The 24143-nt window shown below is 43.6% G+C and overlaps 1 protein-coding gene across 1 annotated transcript in view; it reads left to right on the forward strand.

Moving 5' to 3' along the window:
- Nucleotides 1-24143, forward strand: part of GPR158 (G protein-coupled receptor 158) — a 364240-nt gene that overhangs the window by 77180 nt on the left and 262917 nt on the right. Inside the window, exon 2 of the mRNA XM_073629786.1 lies at nt 1234-1339. Coding sequence (XP_073485887.1) covers nt 1234-1339 — 106 coding nt within the window. The remainder of the gene's footprint in view (nt 1-1233; nt 1340-24143) is intronic.

Raw genomic sequence — 24143 nt, forward strand, 5'->3', positions numbered from 1 at the left:
AATGTATAATGTTTGGGGGTTCTAAGTAAGTTTCTCGCAAAGAAAAACTGTTTTGAGTTTAAACACCACATCTAAAAAAGTGGCCCGGTCTTAAAGTGGTTAAGATGTTGCAGAGGTTGAGGCTGCAAGCTCTGGACAGCGATTGGATGTGGGGCCAAAAGGATAGTTCAGAGTCCAGGATTACGCCTAGGACCCTGGCGTGGGAGGCGGGTTGATAGATGAGCCATTGATTTTGACAGAGAAATCAAGGGAAGAGGAAATCACATGAGCTTGGTTTTGGATAGGTTGAATTTGAGGAAGTGGTGGGATATCCAGGCTGAAATGTCTGTTAGTAAGTTGGCGATGCATCAAAAGAGAAGGTGTTTAATGTCTTACAGTTTATTTTCTTTCTAAATTGGTTTCAGTATAAGGCCCTATTCACACTTGTTAATGAGGCACTTAGCAATTAGGTGCATGAGACTCAGCCAGTGTTACTTCGGGCAGAAGCCCCATTGAAAGCAATGAGAGGCTGACAGCTCCCGCAGCTATTCATGGCTACTCGCAAGTGATCACTAATCAGCCCTGGACTGTCTGCATCCAGGGCTGATCATTGCTAGGTAATTGCTGCTTAAGTGATTACACGAATATCTGCAGGAGCTGTTAGCCTTCCATTGCTTTCAAAGGGGCTTCCGCTTGCAGCCAATCACCAGGAATTCCCCACTGGGTCTTCCACTATTAATCGCTGATGACCCCATTCACCAGTGTGAGCAGGGCCTAAGTAGAAAAGCCTCTCCCATTCCAGCAACTACAGAGTGGGACAGTCTGATTGCAGAGGTCCGACACATCCCCTACTGGGTCAGACCTATACCGCTGCAATGAGTAAAAGTCATGCTTTCTGCTGGTTAGAGAGCTCTAGCTCTAATTCAGCAGGAGGTGTGTTGGACCTTTGCAGAGAGATCACTGCTTCCCCACAGGGAGCAAGGGTCCCACTCTAAGGCATGCTGTCAGGGGACAGGCTTTTCTACTCAGGCTGTGGCTGCTTTCTAAAGGAAATGAAATGTAACACTTTGCACAATACGCTTGGAATGTATTTAGCTAATTTACTCTGAAAGTAAATTGGACTTTAACCATTATATTTAAAATTGCATCAAGTCAAACAGCTGCATACACAGGTTAAACACATACAATATCTAAAACATTTGTTATAAAATGCAGACTCTTTCCCTTAAAATAGTTTTTCTTTTTTTTTTCCAGGGGAGTGCTTAAAGTGGATGTGAACCTGCAAAAAATAGACATTAACCAGTGCTCCAGTGATGGATGGTTTTCTGGAACTCACAGGTGTCAGCATAACAGTTCAAAGGTGAGGAGCAATAATGTCATAAATTGTAATGTATTGCTTCAATATGACATGCAAACTGACTGTAATGATATGCGATGCGATGCAATGCTAGCCTGTATTATTTTTAGGATGGTCAGATACCTTCCTGAAAATATTACGATAGCAACCTACTTAGTCACTATGGAGCCTGGAGGCAAAATGCCCCAAGGTAAAATTCCCCCCATCATCTCTTGCCTGAAGCCTTTTGTGTTGCTACCATCGATTAGGATTTTCCTGCCTGTTCTTGGTTTATACATAATGTAAGCTGCTTAAAGCTGTTCTACAGGCAAACAGCTAAATAGACAGCTGAAATACATATACATACACACATACATACAGTACTTATGCATTAACTGTTTTGAGGATTTGTAAAGGTTTTCTGCCAGTTATGTGGTATGGATGCCAAGTAACATAGTTAGATCACTGTTCTATTTTCTCTGCTGTAGTTAAGCCATACAGGCTGGTTACCAGCCTGTCCCCATCCTGTGATTGGACAGCAGAGGAGAAGCAGGACTCTGATGGAGTCACAAATGCTTCTGTCTCCTGTAAAAATGGTCAAATGCTTTATGACAACACTCTGTGTAAAATTGTGTTGAATGATTTTTAACAAATGATAACTGGATTAAAGATAGCTGGCTTAAAGTGGTATCAATCTCACCTTGTACATTTTGCTCCACAGGTAAGCTTATAATAAGTCTTACCTGCAAGTACCTTGGAAAGCCCCTAAACCTGCACTGTTTAGTAGATACTCAAATCAGCATTAATGGAGCACTGCCTGTGCCGTGAGCGCTGTGCTAAGATGGTGAGCTCCGTGCGCATGCGCAGGAGTGACATCATTGCAGCCCAGATATTCAAGCAACCGGACAGTGAGAACCCAGAAGGAAGACTGGGCGAAGATGAAAGCGTCAGGGGATAGTTTAACAGGTAGGTCTGTCATACTGTGTATACTAGCACATTATGGCATCAACCACCTGGGGTCCACTTTAAAAAAAAACAAACAAACAGATTTAAAGGGTTTCTCTCCTTTTTAAAGCTGCACCTTCAGTGCAGTTACACTTTTTTTGTAGCTTGTGGTATAGCACCCCCCCACACTTCTATTAGCCATCTTTCCTCAGTCCACCAAGCAGTGTCGGGACAAGGTCATCTAGAGCCCAGGGCAAACATGCCAAATTGTGCCCCCCCCCCACCCCAAGATGTATAGGCATTATGTGTCAATGTGTCAGCGAAAATCTCCTCTCCCTCAAAAAAACTGAGTACTAATCTGCAATCTAACCCCCTAAGCATAAATTCTCCTCCTCCCAGTACAAGTACAAATCCCCCCCTGCTAAAATTCCCCCTCCCAGCACAAATCTCTCCCCCCCCCATACCCCCAGCTCAAATTCTTTCTCTCGCCATATGCCCCTAGCACAAATCCCCCTTGTTGCTTTGTGCACTGGTCCAAATCACTTGGTGGAGGGGGATTATGGTGTGGGGTTCTTTTTTCAGGGGTTGGGCTTGGCCCCTTAGTTCCAGTGAAGGTAACTCTTAAGGCGTCAGCATACCAACTCAATTTGGACAATTTCATGCTCCCAACTATGGGAACAGTTTCCTGTTCCAACATGACTGCGGACCAGTTCACAAAGCAAGGTTCATAAAGACATGGATGAGCGAGTTTGGGGTGGAGGAACTTGACTGGTCTGCACAGAGTCCTTACCTCAACCTGATAGAACACTGTTGGGATGAATTAGAGCGGAGACTGCGAGCCAGGCCTTCTCGTCCAACATCAGTGCCTGACCTCACAAATGTGCTTCTGGAAGAATGGTCAAACATTCCCATAGACAAACTCCTAAACCTTGTGGACAGCCTTCCCAGAAGAGTTGAAGCTGTTGTAATTGCAAAGGGTGGGCTAAGTCAATATTGAACCCTCTGGACTAGGACTGGGATGTCATTAAAATTCATGTGCATGTAAAGGTAGGCGTCCCAATACTTTTGGTAATATAGTGTGTGTATGTATATATATATCTATATAGATCTATATAGATATGTATATATATCTATATATAGATCTATATATATATATATATATATATATATATATATATATATATATAGATCTATATATAGATATATATACAGTGGGGACGGAAAGTATTCAGACCCCCTTAAATTTCTCACTCTTTGTTATATTGCAGCCATTTGCTAAAATCATTTAAGTTCATTTTTTTCCTCATTAATGTAAACACAGCACCCCATGTTGACAGAAAAACACAGAATTTTTGACATTTTTGCAGATTTATTAAAAAAGAAAAACTGAAATATCACATGGTCCTAAGTATTAAGACCCTTTGCTGTGACACTCATATATTTAACTCAGGTGCTGTCCATTTCTTCTGATCATCCTTGAGATGGTTCTACACCTTCATTTGAGTCCAGTTGTGTTTGATTATACTGATTGGACTTTATTAGGAAAGCCACACACCTGTCTATATAATACCTTACAGCTTACAGTGCATGTCAGAGCAAATGAGAATCATGAGGTCAAAGGAACTGCCTGAGGAGCTCAGGGACAGAATTGTGGCAAGGCACAGATCTGGCCAAGGTTACAAAAAAATTTCTGCTGCGCTTAAGGTTCCTAAGAGCACAGTGGCCTCCATAATCCTTAAATGGAAGACGTGTGGGATGACCAGAACTCTTCCTAGAGCTGGCCGTCCAGCCAAACTGAGCTATCGGGGGAGAAGAGCCTTGGTGAGAGAGGTAAAGAAGAACCCAAAGATCACTGTGGCTGAGCTTCAGAGATGCAGTCGGGAGATGGGAGAAAGTTGTAGAAAGTCAACCATCACTGCATCCCTCCACCAGTCGGGGCTTTATGGCAGAGTGGCCCGATGGAAGCCTCTCCTCAGTGCAAGACACATGAAAGCCCGCATGGAGTTTGCTAAAAAAACACCTGAAGGACTCCAAGATGGTGAGAAATAAGATTCTCTGGTCTGATGAGACCAAGATAGAACTTTTTGGCCTTAATTCTAAAAGGTATTTGTGGAGAAAACTAGGCACTGCTCATCACCTGTCCAATACAGTCCCAACAGTGAAGCATGGTGGTGGCAGCATCATGCTGTGGGGGTGTTTTTCAGCTGCAGGGACAGGACGACTGGTTGCAATCGAGGGAAAGATGAATGCGGCCAAGTACAGGGATATCCTGGACGAAAACCTTCTCCAGAGTGCTCAGGACCTCAGACTGGGCCGAAGGCTTACCTTCCAACAAGACAATGACCCTAAGCACACAGCTAAAATAACGAAGGAGTGGTTTTACAACAACTCTGTGACTGTTCTTGAATGGCCCAGCCAGAGCCAATGACTTAAACCCAATTGAGCATCGCTGGAGAGACCTAAAAATGGCTGTCCACCAAAGTTTACCATCCAACCTGACAGAACTGGAGAGGATCTGCAAGGAGGAATGGCAGAGGATCCCCAAATCCAGGTGTGAAAAACTTGTTGCATCTTTCCCAAAAAGACTCATGGCTGTATTAGATCAAAAGGGTGCTTCTACTAAATACTGAGCAAAGGGTCTGAATACTTAGGATCATGTGAGATTTCAGTTTTTCTTTTTTTAATAAATCTGCAAAAATGTCAACAATTCTGTGTTTTTCTGTCAATATGGGGTGCTGTGTGTACAATAATGAGAAAAAAAATGAACTTAAATTATTTTAGCAAATGGCTGCAATATAACAAAGAGTGAAAAATTTAAGGGGGTCTGAATACTTTCCGTCCCCACTGTATATATCTATATATAGATATACATATATATGTATATATATATCTATATGTATATGTATATATATATATATATATAGATATATATATATCTATATATATATAGATATATATATATATAGATATATAGATATATATATATATATCTATATATATATATATATAGATATATATCTATATATATATATCTATATATATAGATATATATATATAGATATAAATATATATATAGTGCTGTAAAAAAGTATTTCTCTTTGCCTCCTTCCTGATTGTTTATTTTTTTGCATATTTCTCACACTTAAATGATTCAGATCAACAAACAAATTTTAATATTACACAGAGATAACCCGAGTAAATCCAAGATGCAGTTTTTAAATGAGTATTTCATTTATTAAGGGAAAAATCCTGCCTGCTTGGCCCTATGTGAAATAGTAATTGCCGCCTCCCATGCTGAATAATGAATAAACTGTGATTAACCACAATTTTTTTCTCGACGGAAAAAGTGCGATCGGATTATGTTGTCGGAAATTCGGATCGTGTGTGGGCTCCATTGGACTTTTTCCGTCAGAATTTCCAACACACAAAGTTTGGAGCAGGCTATAAAATTTTCCAACAACAAAATCCGATCGGTTAAATTTCGATCATGTGTACACAAATCCACAAAGTGCCACGCATGCTCAGAATAAATTAAGAGACGAAAGCTATTGGCTACTGCCACGTGTATAGTCCTGACGTACGTGTTTTACGTCACCACGTTCAGAACGATCAGATTTTCCGACAACTTTGTGCGACCATGTGTATGCAAGACAAGTTTGAGCCAACATCCGTAAGGAAAAAAATACATGGATTTTGTTGTCTGAATGTCCGATCAATGTCCGATCGTGTGTACAGGGCATAAGAAAGAGACTGGGCTAAAATGGCATCCATGGGAGAGTTCCAAGGCCAAAGCCACTGTTGACCAAAAAGAAAACAAAGGCTCACCTCACATTTACCAAAAAACATCTTGATTATCCCCAAGACTTAGGCAAATATTCTGTGGACTGATGAGACAAAAATGTAACTTTTTTGGAAGGTGTGCGTCCCGTTACATCTGGTATAAAACTGATACAGCATTTCATAACAAGAACATCATACCAACAGTCAGACATGGTGGTGGAAGCGTGATGGTCTGGGGCTGCTTTGCAGCTTTAGGACGTGGACGATTTACCATAATTGATGAAACCATGAATTCTGAGCTCCACCAGAAAATCCTAAAGGAGAATATCCAGCCATCAGTTTGTGACCTCAAGCTCAAGTGCACTTGGATTATGCAGCAGGGCAGTGACCCGAAACACAGCAAGTTCACCTCCAAATGGTTCAAACAAAGCAAAATGTAGGTTTTGGAGTGGCCCAGTCAAAGCCCCGACTTAAATCCAATTGAGATGCGGTATCATGACCTTACACAGGCCGTTCATGCTGGAAAACCCTCCGATGTGGCTAAATTAAAACAATTCTGCAAAGAAGAGTGGGCCAAAATTGCTCCACAGCAATGTGAAAGACTCATTGCCAGTTATTGCAAACACTTGATTCCAGTTGTTGCCGCCAAGGGTGGCACAACCAGTAATTAGGTTTAGGGGGAAGTTACTTTTTCACATAAAGCCAGGTAGGTTTGGACAGATTTTTTGCCTTAATAAATGAAACCATCATTTAAAAACTGCATTTTGTATTTACTCAGGTTGTCTTTGTGTAATAATAAAATTTGTTTGATGATCTGAGTCATTTAAGTGTGACAAATATGCAAAAAAATTAACAAATCAGAAAGGGGGTAAATACTTTTTCACAGCATTGTATATATATATATTGTGCAGGACGCAGTGGCTGGGTCCTGGAAGGACGCTATATTTCCCCTCTGTTTGGACTGTGGTCCCTTTAAAGGAACAACAATAGTTAACTCACCTGGCAGAGGAAGTGGGTTTAAAACAAGACAGGAAGTTGTAGGTGGGGGAGTGTAGAGGAGACTGTGGATGGTGGTCTTTTGTGCAGCGGCAAAAGTGAACGGCAGTGTCCTGCCTGGAAGCCTCTTGGCAGGGGAAGTTACCTGCGACAAAACCCAAGGACTGTTTAACTGCTATAGCAGTTCTGGACTCTGTAAGTCGGTGAGACTGAAATCTCTTCCTTTTGTTTTTGCTGCTGTGAAGCTATTTAAGTATAATAAACCTCCTTTTGACTGAAAAGCCTATGTCCTGCGATCTAGCTGGTTCTCTGAACATTACAACTGGTGGAGAATGCGGGCAGGACAGAGTAACAGGCATTTTTCTTGCTGTTTTTGCATTGGACTTAAACTGACATTTAAAGGGACAATACAGTGGATTTATACATAGTTAGTTACATAGTTAGTAAGGTTGAATAAAGACACCAGTCCATCCAGTTCAACCTGAGTGTGGGTGCGTGTCTAGAATTATCCCTATTTATTTAAGGTACCCATATAGTGCCATCAATCCACGCAGTGCTCCACACATACATCAGTCCCTACCCCCAAGGAGCCCACAATCCAAGGTCCCCAACTCACATTCATATACCAGGGCCAATTTTGGACAGAAGCCAATTAACCTGCCAGCATGTCCTTGGAGTGTGGGAGGAAACCAGAGTACCCGGAGGAAACCCACGCAGGCACAGGGAGAACATGCAAACTCCAGGCAGGTAGTGTCGTGGTTTGGATTGGAACCAGCGACCCTTTCTACTGCTAGGCAAGAGTGCTACCCACTACACCACTGTGCCGCCCATTACACCATTGTGCCACATTTATATCCTGGGTTAAAGCTGCACAAACCCTGAAAGCTGAAGCAATGGAGGAGCTAATTACAGCTAATTAACAGCTGTACCTGGCTAATATGCAAGCGCAGACTCGCCATGAGGAAGCTAATCAGCGCTTAGCAACCCAGCTGGAGGTACAACAAACGCACCACAAAGAGGCGCTGGCTCTGCAGCAAGAAAATACTCGCCTGTTGGTGGCCCAGTTGTCAGCCCAGCAAGCGACCCAGCAAGGGGTTATGCAGGCTCAGGTGACTGCCTTAAAAGAAGCAGTGCAGCAGCTTTCTTTGGGCCGTGAACAAGCGGCTGTTGCCTCTGGCAACCAGGTGACCGTGAGGGAAAGCCATTTTCTGCAGAAGTTGTAGAGACGACAGAGAGAAAAAGGTGGCCCCAGGACCAGTGGGCCAGCCTAATTGCTCTTTTCCTCTCCGGAGACAGGGTTGCCAACCTCCCGTAGCATTTTTTGCTGACAAAACATGGAAAATTTACTGGCGGAGCACATTTTTTGCTGGCAACCTGAAAAATTAAAGAACTCCTATTGAAAACTAACACAGTGAATATTTAAACAGTATACACATGATATGGAAATACTGGCAATACCTATAACAAAGTAATTTGCTTGGTTTACACTTAAAAAGTCAACACAGCATGAAATTATCAGCTCCTGATATTTACTGGCAGTTGTAAAAAAAATCACTAATTTTTACGAACTGTCAGTAAATCTACTGGCAAATGGCAACCCTGTCCGGAGATCCTCAAAAAAGCCTACTTCGACCTACCACCAGATGACACTAAAGATTATCAAAAACTATAGGCAGAGATACTGGCTCATTTGGGGTGACTACGGCCGTTCAGGCCCAACGAGTGCACCAGTGGAAGTATTGTCCAGATCGGCCACCCCAGTCTCAAATGCATGACCTGGTGCAACTGGTAAAAAATTGCTGCAGCCCGAAGTGTTGTCTGGCCCCCAAATCGTGGAGCGGGTCGTGCTGGACCAATACCTAAGGTCACTGCCAGATGACCTTCAACGGTGGGTCAGCCATGGAGACCCCAAAACAGTGAACCTCCTTGTCGAGATGGTGGAACGATATACAGTGATGGAGGATCTGCTTGGCCCTACCAAGCGCCAAGGGCCCAGTCTGCCATGGCCTATTCAATCGACTGTCGCCCTTCGAAAGGACGTTGCCTGGAGCCCTGGAACCAACACCCAGGAAGGTCAAGAGTCACTCCTGGTACCTCCTTAGCAATCTGTTCCTGTTCGGAGAGGAGGGGATGTACAATGTTGGCGATGCCATTCCTGGGGCCATACCCGGGCCCACTTCAAGAGGAGCCCATGGAATGCGGGGTTCTTCGGAGGGGGTCTTTTTATGCCCATAAAGCATGTACAACACATCTTGACCTAGGAGAGGGGAAATTAGAGTGTGAAGTCCAAGTGAACCACCTATACATGAACCATGTATATTAGGCTCTCGGGTGACAGCATGGCTCCACCCTCGCTGACAAAGTCCCATTGGACGTAACGCCGCGTACGGGGGCGGAGCTTAATTTCTGATGTCACCCGCTGCCATCTCCCAGCTGTTCGGACACGAACAAGCTGTTTTACTGTGTGCTGTGTTTTAACTGTTTGCGATGCACAGCGCGTGTTATCTTTTAATAGACAATTCATCTTAACAAAACACTAATGCCCTGTACACATGATAGGATTTTCTGATGGAAAATGTGTGATAGGACCTTGTTGTCGGAAATTCCGACCGTGTGTAGGCTCCATCACACATTTTCCATAGGAATTTCTGACACACAAAGTTTGAGAGCTTGCTATAAAATTTTCCAACAACAAAATCCGTTGTCGGAAATTCCGATCGTGTGTACACAAATCCGACGCACAAAGTGCCACGCATGCTCAGAATAAATTAAGAGACGAAAGCTATTGGCTACTGCCCCATTTATAGTCCCGACGTACGTGTTTTACGATCGGATTTTCCAACAACTTTGTGTGACCGTGTGTATGCAAGACAAGTTTGAGCCAACATCCGTCAGAAAAAATTCTAGGATTTTGTTGTCGGAATGTCCGATCAATGTCCGACCGTGTTTACAGGGCATTAGAGTCTTTCTTCTTTTGTCTTTGGGATGGCTGTATTCTATATTATACCGGAGGATACATCTTCTTCATTACTGCATTAGAGGGCTGTCCTACTGGATCACAGAGGATATTTAAAGTGGCTGTGCAGCTTCCATCCAGCTTCGATTGTATTTATGCGTTTATGACCTCCTGTAACAAAAGGTCCACCCTATCTGGTAAACACATTCATGTGTCTGGGGTGGAGAATATCGTTTTATCACACAGAAAAATTGGTTTCCCCTTCTTATTATGAGGGATTTTTCCTCTCTTCATATCATGGACTGTTGTTATAATTAATCATTCTATGCGCTGCACTAATATTGTTTTACAAGTGAACCACCTCCCTGCCCGGGCTTTTTTAGACTCTGGAAGCATGGTAACCCTGGTTCATCCTAGAGTAATTGGGAAGATCGGTCTGGTAAGCAAAACTTCACGGGTTGTGTGCATTCACTGGGACACTAGAGAGTACCCTCTCATCTCAGTGTCCATCTCCACAGCATCTGCCACTGGTACTCAAGAGGTGGGGGTGGTAAAGAACTTGGTACATGATGTTATAATAGGACGAGATTGTCCATTATTTGCAAAACTATGGGGAGAACTACCTGAACAGTCCAGAGACTGGGGAGAAACTAGTCCTTCTGTTCCTGCTGTTGAGGGGAATAACCCTGAAATGTCAAATATTCTTAATGTGGTTCCAGTTGAAAATGCTAATGATTTGGTTAATGGTGATAAAAGTAGTGCTGGAACTGTTAAGGATGTCAAGATGTGTGGTTCACAGACCTACATGAACACTGAGAGGGGGAACCTTCCCCACTTCAGGTAATGCTGGGGGAAGAGGATGAGGAAGTGGCCTTTACCCCTGCCCTGCCAGATTTGGGTGTTCCCCAGGGGGCATTTGGTACTGCCCAGATGCAGGACCCCACTTGGCCCGTGCACGGAAACAGGTTGTAGAAGTAAATGGGGTGGCCACATTTCGCAATATGTAATGATTTGCTTTATCAGGTTACAAAAGTGAGAGAAAATGTGGTAGAACAATTATTGTACCCCAACTGTACCCCAACAGTATAGACGCAAAGTTCTGGACCTGGCCCATGACGATGTTTTAGGGGGACACCTGGCAGTTGAAAAGACGGAGGCACGGATCACCGACCGGTTTTACTGGCCAGGTCTGAAAGCAGAGGTAAGGTGATACTGTACCTCTTGTCCCACCTGTCAGTTGACCGCTCCAGTGAGCCACTTCTGGAGCCCTTTGGTCCCCCTGCTCATAATTGAGGTCCCATTCGAGAGGATAGCCTTGAGTATAGTTGGTCCCTTGGGAAAGTCGGCTCGAGGTCACTCTTACATACTGGTGATCCTCGACTATGCCACCCGATATCCTGCGCGATACCCCTGTGGAAAACTTCCTCTAAGGCTATTGCCCAGGAATTATTACAGTTGTTTACACAGACTGGTTTTCCCAAGGAAATACTCACTGACCAGGGCAAACCGTTTATGTCAATGGTTATGGCCGATTTTTGCAAGCTGTCCTGGATTAAACAGCTGCGCACATCAGTCTACCATCCCCAGACGGATGGGTTGGTAGAACGCTTTAATAAGACCCTTAAGTCTATGCTCAAGAGAGTGGTACAAACGGATGGGAAAGACTGGGACTGCCTGTAACCAGCTCTCCTGTTTGCTATCCGGGAAGTGCTCCAGGCCTCCACTGGGTTTTCGCCCTTTGAGTTGGTATATGGACGAGACCTCGTGGACTACTGGACTTTGATAAAGAGGAATGGGAAAGTGAACCTAGATGAGCTTAGGTCTGGCCAGGTATATCACTACATTAGACCTTACCAAGGGGTATTGGCAAATCACGTTGACTTAAGGCTGCTAGAGAGAAAACTGCTTTTTCTACCCCAGAGGGGAGTTTTCAGTACAAAAGAATGCCTTTTGGATTGCAAACTGCTCCAGGATTACTCGGTGGTTCCTGGCACTCCAGGAATGTAAATTTGTAGTGGAGCATAGGCCCGGGAGACTGCATCAAAATGTAGATGTCCTCTCCTGAGTCCATTGTTTTAGCTCCACTGTTGCCTCCACCTCCTTGGCGTTGGGGCACAGGGGGGGATATGTACAGGAAGCCGTGGCTGGGTCCTGGAAGGAAGCTATATTTCCCCTCTGTTTGGACTGTGGTCTCTTTAAGGGAACAAAAAGGGTTAACTCACCTGTCCGAGGAAGTGGGTTTAAAACAAGACAGGAAGTTGTAGGTGGAGGAGTGTAGAGGAGACTGTGGATGGTGGTCTTGTGTGCAGCGACAAAAGTGAACGGCAGTGTCCTGCCTGGAAGCCTCCTGGCAGGGGAAGTTACCTGCAACAAAACCCAAGGACTGTTTAACTGTGATAGCAGTTCTGGACTCTGCAAGTCGGTGAGACTGAAATCTCTTCCTTTTGTTTTTGCTGCTGTGAAGCTATTTAAGTTTAATAAACCTTCATTTGACTGAAAAGCCTGTGTCCTGTGACCTGGCTGGTTCCCCGAACATTACTATATATATATATATATATATATATATATATATATATATATATATATATATATACACACAATGGGGCAAAAAAAGTATTTAGTCAGCCACCAATTGTGCAAGTTCTCTCACTTAAAAAAGATGAGAGAGGCCTGTAATTGTCATCATAGGTATACCTCAACTATGAGAGACAAAATGTTGAAACAAATCCAGACAATCACATTGTCTTATTTTTGAAAAAAATAAGTATTTGGTCAATATCAAAAGTTCATCTCAATACTTTGTTATATATCCTTTGTTGGCAATGACAGAGGTCAAACGTTTTCTGTAAGTCTTCACAAGGTTGTCACACACTGTTGCTGGTATGTTGGCCCATTCCTCCATGCAGATCTCCTCTAGAGCAGTGATGTTTTGGGGGTGTCACTGGGCAACACAGACTTTCAACTCCCTCCAAAGGTTTTCTATGGGGCTGAGATCTGGAGACTGGCTAGGCCACTCCAGGACCTTGAAATGCTTTTTACGAAGCCACTCCTTCGTTGCCCGGGCAGTGTGTTTGGGATCATTGTCACGCTGAAAGACCTAGCCACGTTTCATTTTCAATGCCCTTGCTGATGGGAGGAGGTTTGCACTCAAAATCTCACAATATATGGCCCCATTCATTCTTTCATGTACACGGATCAGTCGCCCTGTTCCCTTTGCAGAGAAACAGCCCCAAAGCATGATGTTGCCACCCTCATGCTTCACAGTAGGTATGGTGTTCTTTGGTTGCAACTCAGCATTCTCTCTCCTCCAAACACGACGAGTTGTGTTTCTACCAAACAGTTCTACTTTGGTTTCATCTGACCATATGACATTCTCCCAGTCCTCTTCTGGATCATCCTAAAAACTCTAGCAAACCTCAGACGGGCCCGGACAAGTATTGGCTTAAGCAGGGGGACACGTCTGGCACTGCAGGATCTGAGCCTCTGGCGGCGTAGTGTGTTACTGTTGGTAGCCTTTGTTACGTTGGTCTCTATACTTTGCAGGTCATTCACTAGGTCCCCCCGTGTGGTTCTGGGATTTTCCCTCACCGTTCTTGTAATCATTTTGACCCCACAGGATGAGATCTTGCGTGGAGCCCCATATCGAGGGAGATTATCAGTGGTCTTGTATGTCTTCAATTTTCGAATTATTGCTCCCACAGTTGATTTCTTCATACCAAGCTGCTTGCCTATTGCAGATTCAGTCTTCCCAGCCTGGTGCAGGTCTACAATTTTGTTTCTGGTGTCCTTCGACAGCTCTTTGGTCTTCACCATAGTGGAGTTTGGAGTGTGACTGTTTGAGGTTGTGGACAGGTGTCTTTTATACTGATAACAAGTTCAAACAGGTGCCATTAATACAGGTAATGAGTGGAGGACAGAGGAGCCTCTTAAAGAAGAAGATACAGGTCTGTGAGAGCCAGAAATCTTGCTTGTTTGTAGGTGACCAAATACTTATTTATCACCATAATTTGCAAATAAATTCTTTCAAAAATCAGACAATGTGATTGTCTGGATTTGTTTCCACATTTTGTCTCTCATAGTTGAGGTATACCTATAATGACAATTACAGGCCTCCCTCATCTTTTTAAGTGAGAGAACTTGCACAATTGGTGGCTGACTAAATACTTTTTTGCCCCACTGTATTTATATATAGAAAATAGAAGTTAAAAGTATGCCCCTCTAATAAAAGCCCCTTTACACTGGTGGTCAGAATAACTGCTCCCTTACATTGGTGAACAATTAAAATGTCCCCTTGGTGGTCATTAGAGAAATTTCCCCTTACAGTAATGGTCTGTCCAAAATGAAACTGGTGGTGGATATGCATATTAGAACTTGCAGCCAGTCATGTCTGTGGATACCATATTGTTGAGGGCAAGAGTTGTGGTTTGTCCTCTACAAGTTGGTATGGGCAGTAAACCTGTGGTAGGGCCTGCAGTTAGATTTGTGCAATGCAGACGTCATATAGCTGAGTACATTAATGCTGGTTTGTCATCACCAAAATGACTCAGTATGGCATGTTGTACCCAGGCGCCATTTTGTTGAAGGCAGTGACAGAACTATAACGGCACTTAACACTTTCATGCACAGTACTGCTTGGTGATGGATATTCACAGTTGCTAGTTTTCCTTTGAGGTGCTGTCTGGTATCATGTTGGTAAAGACACAATATACAGTGTTATGCCCTGTACACACGATCGGACTTTCTGACGGAAAATGTGCGATCGGAGCTTGTTGTCGGAAATTCCAACCGTGTGTGGGCTCCATCTGACTTTTTCCATCGGAATTTCCGACACACAAAATTTGAGAGCTGGCTCTAAAATTTTCTGACAACAAAATCCGTTTGCGTAAATTCCAATCGTGTGTAGACAATTCCGACGCACAAAGTGCCACGCATGCTCAGAATCAAGCAGAAGAGCCGCACTGGCTATTGAACTTCATTTTTCTCGGCTCGTCGTACATGTTGTACGTCACCGCGTTCTTGATGTTCGGAATTTCCGACCAACTTTGTGTGACCACGTGTATGCAAGACAAGTTTGAGCCAACATCCGTCGGCAAAAATCCGATGGATTTTGGTGTCGGAATGTCCAATCGTGTGTACAGGGCATAAGTGTTGTACAATATATTGGAATTTCCATGAGTTCTGCAGCCACCCTGCAGGAGCCAAAGAAGTAAGGATGGTGGTTGTACTGGCCATATTTCCTTTACTGGAGCCAGTAGGCACACAACCTTTGGCACACAAAGTAGCACCCCTCGGCTGGTATCACTTCCTTTGGCACAGAATATTTTCTAGCTTTCTGCCTGGTGTTAATATAATTTGATATTTCATATATGAAATGACTGTTGATAATAAAATGAAACTGTGTGTGGCCAATAACTCTACAGGGACCTCTTTGTCGCTGCTGCATATAGGCACAGGCCTAGAGTGCCTAATGTTAATTCCGGCCCTAAGAGAATTGGGGGAGTCGGCACGGTGGTAGAGCAAACACTTCCCCTCACGTCCTGGGTTTTAACTTTAATACATCTATGGAAAAGCTGTTAGTTTGAACAAGGCCTAATAAAATATCATAATGTTTGTTATGCCATGCCTGTCCAATTATTTAATTTTGCTCCAGTGTATATTTATTACCTTGAACTCAATGTGATGTTTGTGAGCCTGGTGCTTTATTTTCCTCAGTGGAAGCCATCTAATTGCATTTTCCTCTTCATGCACAATATATGTTACTGTCGTTTCTTGTTTTTTGAGACTAATTAAACCCAGCATGGTTTAGGTTTCCTGTAGCGTCTTTAAGCTACAGAAACCAACAGAACAAGCTGACAAGTCCAACTTTCTTATTAGAAGCCTTTGAATTTACAAGCTGCAGCTGATTATATTTTAGTATTAAAGGCTCAGTCCACTCAAAAACCTACCTTGGAATTCCTGATAGATACTCGCTATGCAACCACCAATTAGCTTCTTTTATCTCCCAATGACCAGTGGCAAGATCACCACACCAAAGTTTCCAGCTCTGAACCATCTGCCAGTAATAATGTACCAGGTGTGAAAAGGCCAAGAGGCTGACAGAGATACCCTCAAAATGGCCATGGAAGATATGCCAAGCTGGGAACTCTCTTTTTGTTTGCATTTTCATCTTATGAAGCCCAAAGTAACATTAAAGTCTAAGTGTTTTTTCATAAACCAGATACAAATATTAGTTACATGTATTATCTTTTTTTTTTCAATAAATTTGCTTCCCTAAGCTAATTTTTCAAGGAAAAGAAGAAAGAAATGGCTGCACTGATGCGTTTCACACATACATCTTGTTCTTAATCATTTTTATTTGGTAATGATTAAGCACAAAATGTATGTGTGAAATGTGTCTACGTGACCATATGTTGCTGTCTTTGGTATTATCTTTGTGAACAATAAAAGGCAATCGGAAGTTCTGGATGTGCAGCCATTTCTTTCTTCTTTTCCAAGTTTCCCACGGAGGCGGGCTGGGGCTGGCACTCTGTGAGACATTCCAACTAGTCTTGTTTCCTACACCTGGAGCAACAGTTCCTTATCTTGTATGCAAAGATTATTTTTCAAGGTGCCCCCCAGCCATGATGACACACTCGCCATTCTTTGACTGCTCATTGTGCCCCCAGGACTGGTATGAGTCTCCTGTACATGCGCATTCCTGCCCTGTACTACAGCGCTTCATGCAGCTGCTGCAAGCCCTGAATGCACAGGCAGCTTGAGAGGGGCACCAGTGCTAGTTGCCCGTTCTAATGTAGCCTTAAGGGGGTACACACTATGAGAAAATCATAAGAAAAATTCTGCACAAGGCACGATCGTTCGATTCAGAGTACTTTTCTCGTACATTAACAGAACAAACTATTTTAGTTTAATGTGTAACATTTTTGTATGATTTTCGTATGAGAAAAATCAGAAACAAAAGATTGCGCATGATCAGAAACAATAAACAACAAAAAAAAAGCCTTTGTCATAGGAGAATCTTTGTATATTATTTCCTTCCTCGGTTCCGACTTGCTGAGGAAATTCTGGTCATTTGATTTTATCATAGTGTGTACCAACCTTTAGGGCTCTTTCTCACGGGGCGGATCAGTGATGATCCGCCCCGTGAATATCCGCTTGCTCAGCGGGGATCACTCCGCCGATCCCAGCTGAGCAGGAAGATGACAGGTGCATCGCTGCACACTGTGCAGCGACGGACCTGTCAGAGTGCCGCTCTCCCCTATGGGGGGATCGGATGATGACGGACCGTAGTGTCCGTCGTCACCCGATCCGATCCGAAAACGGATGGAAAAGTAGGTTTTTCCTCCGTTACACTTTTCGGATCGGAGCGGGTCGGATGTCAGCGGACATGTCACCGCTGACATCCGACGCTCCATAGAGATTCATGTATGTCCGTTTTTCATCCGAAAACGGAAGGGTGAAAAACGGACATACGGATCGTTAGTGTGAAGGAGGCCTTAGAGGTCCTCAGACTGAAAACACAGGCTGTATTCAAAGTGTGCCTAACAGTTTCATATACCAGAGCCCTGCAGCTAAAAGGAATGTAAACAGCTACTTGGCAATGGGTTGTATACTGTTATGTCTACTTAAAGTGGTCATTTTTTCAACTTTCCATCTATTTAAATCTTCTGCCTTTGTTGTTTTAACTTTGGATAGTAAAACAGTTTTTTTTGCCAGTAAATAACTTATACAGCCCACTTCCTGTTTCTTGTCTGGTAAAAAGCCTAGGCATATGACATCATGCACAGCTCTCTCTCTCTCTCACTTTCGCGAGAGTTTGCTAGGAAGGGAGGGGGGATAAGTCATAAGAGAGACAATGAGAGCTGCAGGGCTGCAGAGCTGGAGGTGTGCTACTGTGTGTCTGTGTAAATCCAGGAAGTGAACAGGCAGCAGCTTCCGCTGCCCACAGTTAAAATGGTTGCAGCCAAACTTAGTGGAGGGAGATTTCTGCAGCATATTTGGCAAGTACAGAATCACAGTATATATCAAATAATATCCAAAGTGGTTGGAAGGAAGCTTTAGAATGGCATTTTTTTTATTACAAATTATGTGAGCAGACTGCAGTTCCTCTTTGAAGTGTTACTAAACCTAGGACCCTGCATTCACTATATCTGGTCTCCCACAGTACACAGAACAGGGAAATGCAATTATTTTAGTAAATATAAACTGCTAAATACCTTTGCTCATCAGCAGTATATAGCAGTTTTGTGATTTCTATCAGTTCCTGGTGATGCTTGTAGGAGGAGTTTTCATACTGCATTGAGCATTCCTATGAGGTTGCAGTTCTCCTGACCCTCTGTCTGGAGAGTACTGATTGCCCATGTGCTCATCACATGCACTCTCCCAAGAAAGAGAAAAAACCTCTCTAGCAATACACACCAAACTGAGCATGTGCAGCTTGACTCCAAAGGCTCTGTCTTATCCAGACTTGTCCAGGGGGACAGTGCAGGAAGAGGAGGATATGTGCATAAAAGATCAAGCAGCCTTTTTACACAATGCAGAGGATTAAACCCTTGGGTTCCACAGTGAGTATAACAAGCATGCTTTACTGCATATACAGACTGATTTTACTGTTCTGGGTTTAGGAATACTAGAGGAGCTTCAGCTAGGTTTCCAAAAATTAAAAGTCAGCAGTTACAAATACTGTACACACGTGTCTAGGGATCCAGTGCCGTTCTCACCCAGGCCGGTTCTTCAAAAGTCCTCGGCTCCCCGGCACTGGCAACTGTGGAAAGTGGGCTATGACTCCTTGCGACTTCACAGTCAGCTTTCCACTGTGCATGCTTGAGCCATACTGCATCCTATGAATGGTCCCACAGCTCCCTGGGAAGTGCGACGTGTCCTAGAAGGTTACGAGCACGGAGAGGAAGCCAAAGTGGGAGTGGGTACCCACCAAAAATAGGTACGCTTTCCTCCCCCCCAAAAAATTGTAATATGGCAGAGGAGGGGGGGGGGATGAAGAGGAAGAGCGGAACTTACCCTTTTGGGTGAAGTTCTGCTTTAGGAGCTGGAAAACAGTCCCTGCAATTTACTAACAGTGTTTTAGATACTCTTTAGAAACCTGTCTTGCACTTGCGCAACAAATTGCAGAATTTGCAACAGGTTCATATTTGTGTTGGTAAGGTGTATGAATCTGTCGCAACTGTGACAAAACTGTCACCATCAACTTTCCTGCAAAATAGTGGAGTTTTACAGGCAGAGGAACTTTTTGGAAATGTTGGAAGGGTACTCAAATATCAGTTCCAGAGTAACTGAAAGGCTAAGTTCACCTTTATAAAAAAGAAAAAGCCCATATTTTTGCAGGAAAAAAAATGACTAACAATTTAAAGCGGAGTGCCACCCAAAAGTGGAACTTCCGCTTAATTGCTTCCTCCCACCCTCCGGTGTCACATTTGGCACCTTTCAGAGGGGAGGGGGGAACGGGAACCTGTTTTTTGACAGGTCCCCTTTCCCACGTCCAGGAGATCGGGGCCTGGCCCCCTCCTCCTTCCTCCGCCACCGAGCCAATCAGAAAGCACAGCGCGCTTCGCGCATGTGTAGTATAGAACTGCCAGGTTCCCTTACCTGGAATGGCAGCTGCTGCACCCGACAGTCGATCCGAAGATCGGCTGGGGTGCCGACATTGTGGGCTCCCTGGTAAGTGTCCATATAGTAAAAGTCAGCAGCTATAGTATTTGTAGCTGTTGACTTTTAATTTTTTTCCCCAAGGCGGAACTTCGCTTTAAATCAAGTCCATCTATTACTACGCTCTCCACTGATTGACAATGCTGCTATCTAAGGGTTGCTACGTTGCTCCTCCATAGATGCAGCGAAGGAGTGAATGTACCCACCCTAAGGCAGGAGGTATGTTGCTGGTCGATCACCAGATGAAAAAAATAGAATAAATCATTGGATGTGCAGCTTCATCCAATGATTGGTAACCTGCAATATATAACATTTTTTGTCTTGTGTTTAGTTACACTTTAACTGCTTGCCGACCTCCATATAGCACATTTACTGCTACAGGACATCCGCGCTGTGCTGGATCACGTATATGTACGTAATCCTGCACTTCCGAGTATTGGGTGCAAGTGCCTATCGCCGCCGGCTCGCTCCTGCTGTGATCTTAGCACCAGTGTTACCTTGGACACATTTTAGGCCAGTTCATATTTAATTTATAAAACTAAAAATTAAGTACAGCGCTACGTTTAGAAAAAAAGTGAAAAGCAGCCAACACACCTATAGACTCAAGGCAGAAAAAAACAAAAGAAACAAAAGTGTGGCGCTATATATCACATCCACAGCCGTGTGTATCACAATAAAAACATATAAAAATGGTGAATACTACCAAAAAATGTACGACCATAAAATGAATAGTGTCAAATAATTAGTCAGTGTTGATCACATATAAAGTAAATACACAATAATACTTAATCATCAGATGTGCCAGTGATTAATAGAAACCCGTGCTGGTTCCATGAGCCAGACACCAAACATAAAAAACATAAAACTTTAGAAGTCCATAAAAAATGTGTAGAAAAATAGTGAAGAAAACATCAACAGAGTTCAAAGGGGGTGATGCATGGCCAGATGGTATTCACAGAATTTTAATCGCACCAAATCTGGCGAGTGGGTAGAAGGGAGACCACAAGTGTGCATAGATTGTACATCAGTGCCGGGGCCAACACCAGGAGTAGAGGAGGCTTACCGGAAAGAATTGACCTGAAATGGCGTACGCCAGACAAGTCAAAAAAGCATAATAACCACTGGTTCTGGGAAATGCGTCTTTGGTGTTTGGTGTCTGGCTCATGGAACCAGCACGGGTTTCTATTAATCACTGGCACATCTGATGATTAAGTATTATTGTGTATTTACTTTATATGTGATCAACACTGACTAATTATTTGACACTATCCATTTTATGGTCATACATTTTTTGGTAGTATTCACCATTTTTATATGTTTTTATTGTAATACACATGGCTGTGGATGTGATATATAGTGCCACACTTTTGTTTCTTTCATATTTAATTTATAGATTTACCAAATTTCCATAATTTGTTAGCGATGTAATCATCCAGCTGTATTTAGGGTAAATAACAGGAAAAACAATAATTCTTGCTTGAATCCCTTTTAGTAGCGCTATTGGCTGTAGTATAATCTGGCAGCCTTGTGAATTTATTAATTACCTAAAACCATTTAAAACCAGCCATTAGTCACCTTGCATAACCAGACAAATATCAATAGCTTGACTACGTGGTCATATTTTAGCAAGGTTGTGGAATCATTTTACCTGGGACAGGTTACCATGGAAACAGGCCTCTCATGCTATAGAAAAACATCATCATCTGCAGATTGCACTGCTCATTCAGCAAAATAAGGTCAGCATCAATTTAGGAATTAAGCTTGACTGAATGAATCATATGATTTAGGAAACATCAGTGAAACATAAATAGCAGTTATCTATAATTTCCCCTCTTGACATTTTATGTATTTCCAAAGCTTTCTTGCATTTCATCTGAATGTATCATTAGGATTAAATGGTTTGTCAATTAATTCTGCTTTCAAGATAAATGACAATGTCATATAAACATGTACATAAAACTAGACTTGAATGCATTTTAATTAGCAAAAAATAGCGTTAAAAACCAGTTCAGTAGCTAAAAATGCGATAAAAAACTTAGAATGGCTATGAATTTTTTTCCTTGTAAAGTATATCTGTACTAGTTTTAGGTTTCAGTGGTGAATTTTTAGGGGTTTTAGGGTTCTAGTATGTCTACACGAGCTGTGATTTTAACTGACTGCTGGTCATTAACTAGAAGAACATTGATTATATGATCAGGGATCTATTCTGACTGATGCCGTGTTGATACCGTGGTAATATAGGGGTTTTAGATTTTTTTTTTTATATCCAGGAAATTTATTTTGACTTTCTCTGGATCAAAATGCAAGAACTTGTGAGAGGGTCAGCTAATAAAAGGCTGATATTGCTGATCTCTCCTTTTGAGAATGTTTGCTCTTGGCTTCTTTGTCTGACTTCTATAGCTATTGAGTAAACAGAGGAAAAGAATTCAAACAATTACTGGCACTCATTTAGTTCCAGGTTTGTGGCACAAAAGTGTTAAACTAATTAAAGGACAACTTCTTGAACACCTTGCTGCCCCCCCAGCAGTAACTTAGCTGCTGTCCTTTCCAGTAGTGACTCTGCAGCTCAGCTCCCCCTGCTCCCCTCCTATTAGTGAATCAGCAGCTTAGCTCCCCTTGTTCCCTCTAATTAAGTTAAAGCAGCTCAGCTTCCCCTTCTACCTCTCCGATTAGTGAACGAGCAGCTCAGCTTCCTTTATTCTCTCTCCCATTAGTAACACTGCAGCTCCCCCTGTCATTAGTGGTGCAGCAGCTCAGCTCCCCCTGCTTTTTCTCCCATTAGTGAATCAGCAGCTCAGCTTCCTCTGTTGCCCCTCCTATTAGGGAATCAGCAGCTCAGCTCCCCCTATTCCCTCTCCAGTCAGGACACAGCAGCTCAGCTTCCCCTGCTCCATCTCCCATTAGTGAATCAGCAGCTCAGATCCCTCTGCTGCCCCTCCCATTAGAGAACCAGCAGCTCAGCTCTCCCTGTTTCCCCTCCATTTAATGAATCAGCAGCTCAGCTCTTCATGATCCCCCTCCCATTAGTAACATTGCATCTGAGCTTCCCCTGCTCCCTCCCCCATTTGTGAATCAGCAGCTCTGCTCCACCTGCTCCCCCTCCCATAAGTGACTTAGGCACTCAGCTCTCCCTGTTCCTCCTCCTGTTATTGACACAGCAGCTCAGCTCCCCCTGTTCCCTCTCCAGTTACAGCACAGTAGCTCAGCTTCCCCTGCTCCCTCTCCCATTAGTGAATCAGCAGCTTAGCTCCCTTTGCTGCCCCTCCCATTAGAGAACCAGCAGCTCAGCTCTCCTTGCTTCCCTTCCATTTAATGAATCAGCATCTCAGTTCTTCCTACCCCCCCCCCCTCCCATTAGTAACATTGCATCTGAGATCCCCCTGCTCCCTCCCCAATTAGTGAATTAGCACCTCTACTCCACCTGCTCCCCATTAGGGGCTCGTCTTTTCCTGTTCCTCCTCCTGTTATTGACACAGCAGCTCAGCTCCCCTCACTCCCCTTAACAATAATTACTGTATTTATTGGCGTATAACACACACTTTTTCACCCTGAAAATCAGGTGCAAATAGCGTGTGCGTGTTATACGCCAATACTTCAATTTTAGCTGCCTTGGAGGGGACAGGGAGGGGGGCAGGACAAGCGCCATCAGATTACATATAGTGAAAATCTCCTGTTTACTTGGCGGCCTCTGTAATAGGAAGTCCCGTCTCCTGGGCCGCCATTGGACCACTGTTCTGGCTATCATAGGAGATTCTCACGGTATCTATTCTGTCGGCGCTCATCCCCCACCCTGTCCCCTTTAGGCTGCAGATAGGCGTCGATCAGGCTGCACTGATGGCAATGGTGCGGCTGCTGCATTGAAGGCAATGGTGAGGCTGCTGCATTGAAGGCAATGGTGAGGCTGCTGCATTGATGGCAATAGTGAGGCTTCTGCATTGATGGCACTGGTGAGGCTGCTGCATTGATGGCACTTGTGAGGCTGCTACATTGATGGCACTGCATTGATGGCACTTGAGGCTGCAGATGGGCATTGATCAGGCTGCACTGATGGCAATGATGAGGCTGCAGATGGACACTGACCCTTATTTTGCTTTCAAAGTTTCTTATTTAAAATTTAAGTTTTTTTTCCTGAAACGTCCCTCTTAAAATGAATGTGCGTGTTATACGCCTGTGCGTGTTATACGCCGATAAATACGATAATTAGCAGCTCAGCTCACCCTGCTCCCCTTCCCATTAGTGGCTCGGGAGCTCATCTCACCCAGATCTCCCTCCCAGGACTAACTCCAGCAGCCTAGAAGTAGCCAGCTCAGAGCCCAGTTCCGCTGAAAGTGGCCTGTCCAAGTCAATGGCAAGCTTTGGCTGAACAGGGCTGAATAACGTCCTGAGTGGTACAGGCATTTAGAGCCCTATGCGTTCAGAGATGAATGTCCAGGTTCTCCAACACACTGAGTAGGATGCACTGCAGCTGGATGGCCCCATGTGCAAGGGACC

This window comes from Aquarana catesbeiana, linkage group LG05, assembly GCF_042186555.1.
Source record: "Aquarana catesbeiana isolate 2022-GZ linkage group LG05, ASM4218655v1, whole genome shotgun sequence".
NCBI classification, from domain to species: domain Eukaryota; kingdom Metazoa; phylum Chordata; class Amphibia; order Anura; family Ranidae; genus Aquarana; species Aquarana catesbeiana.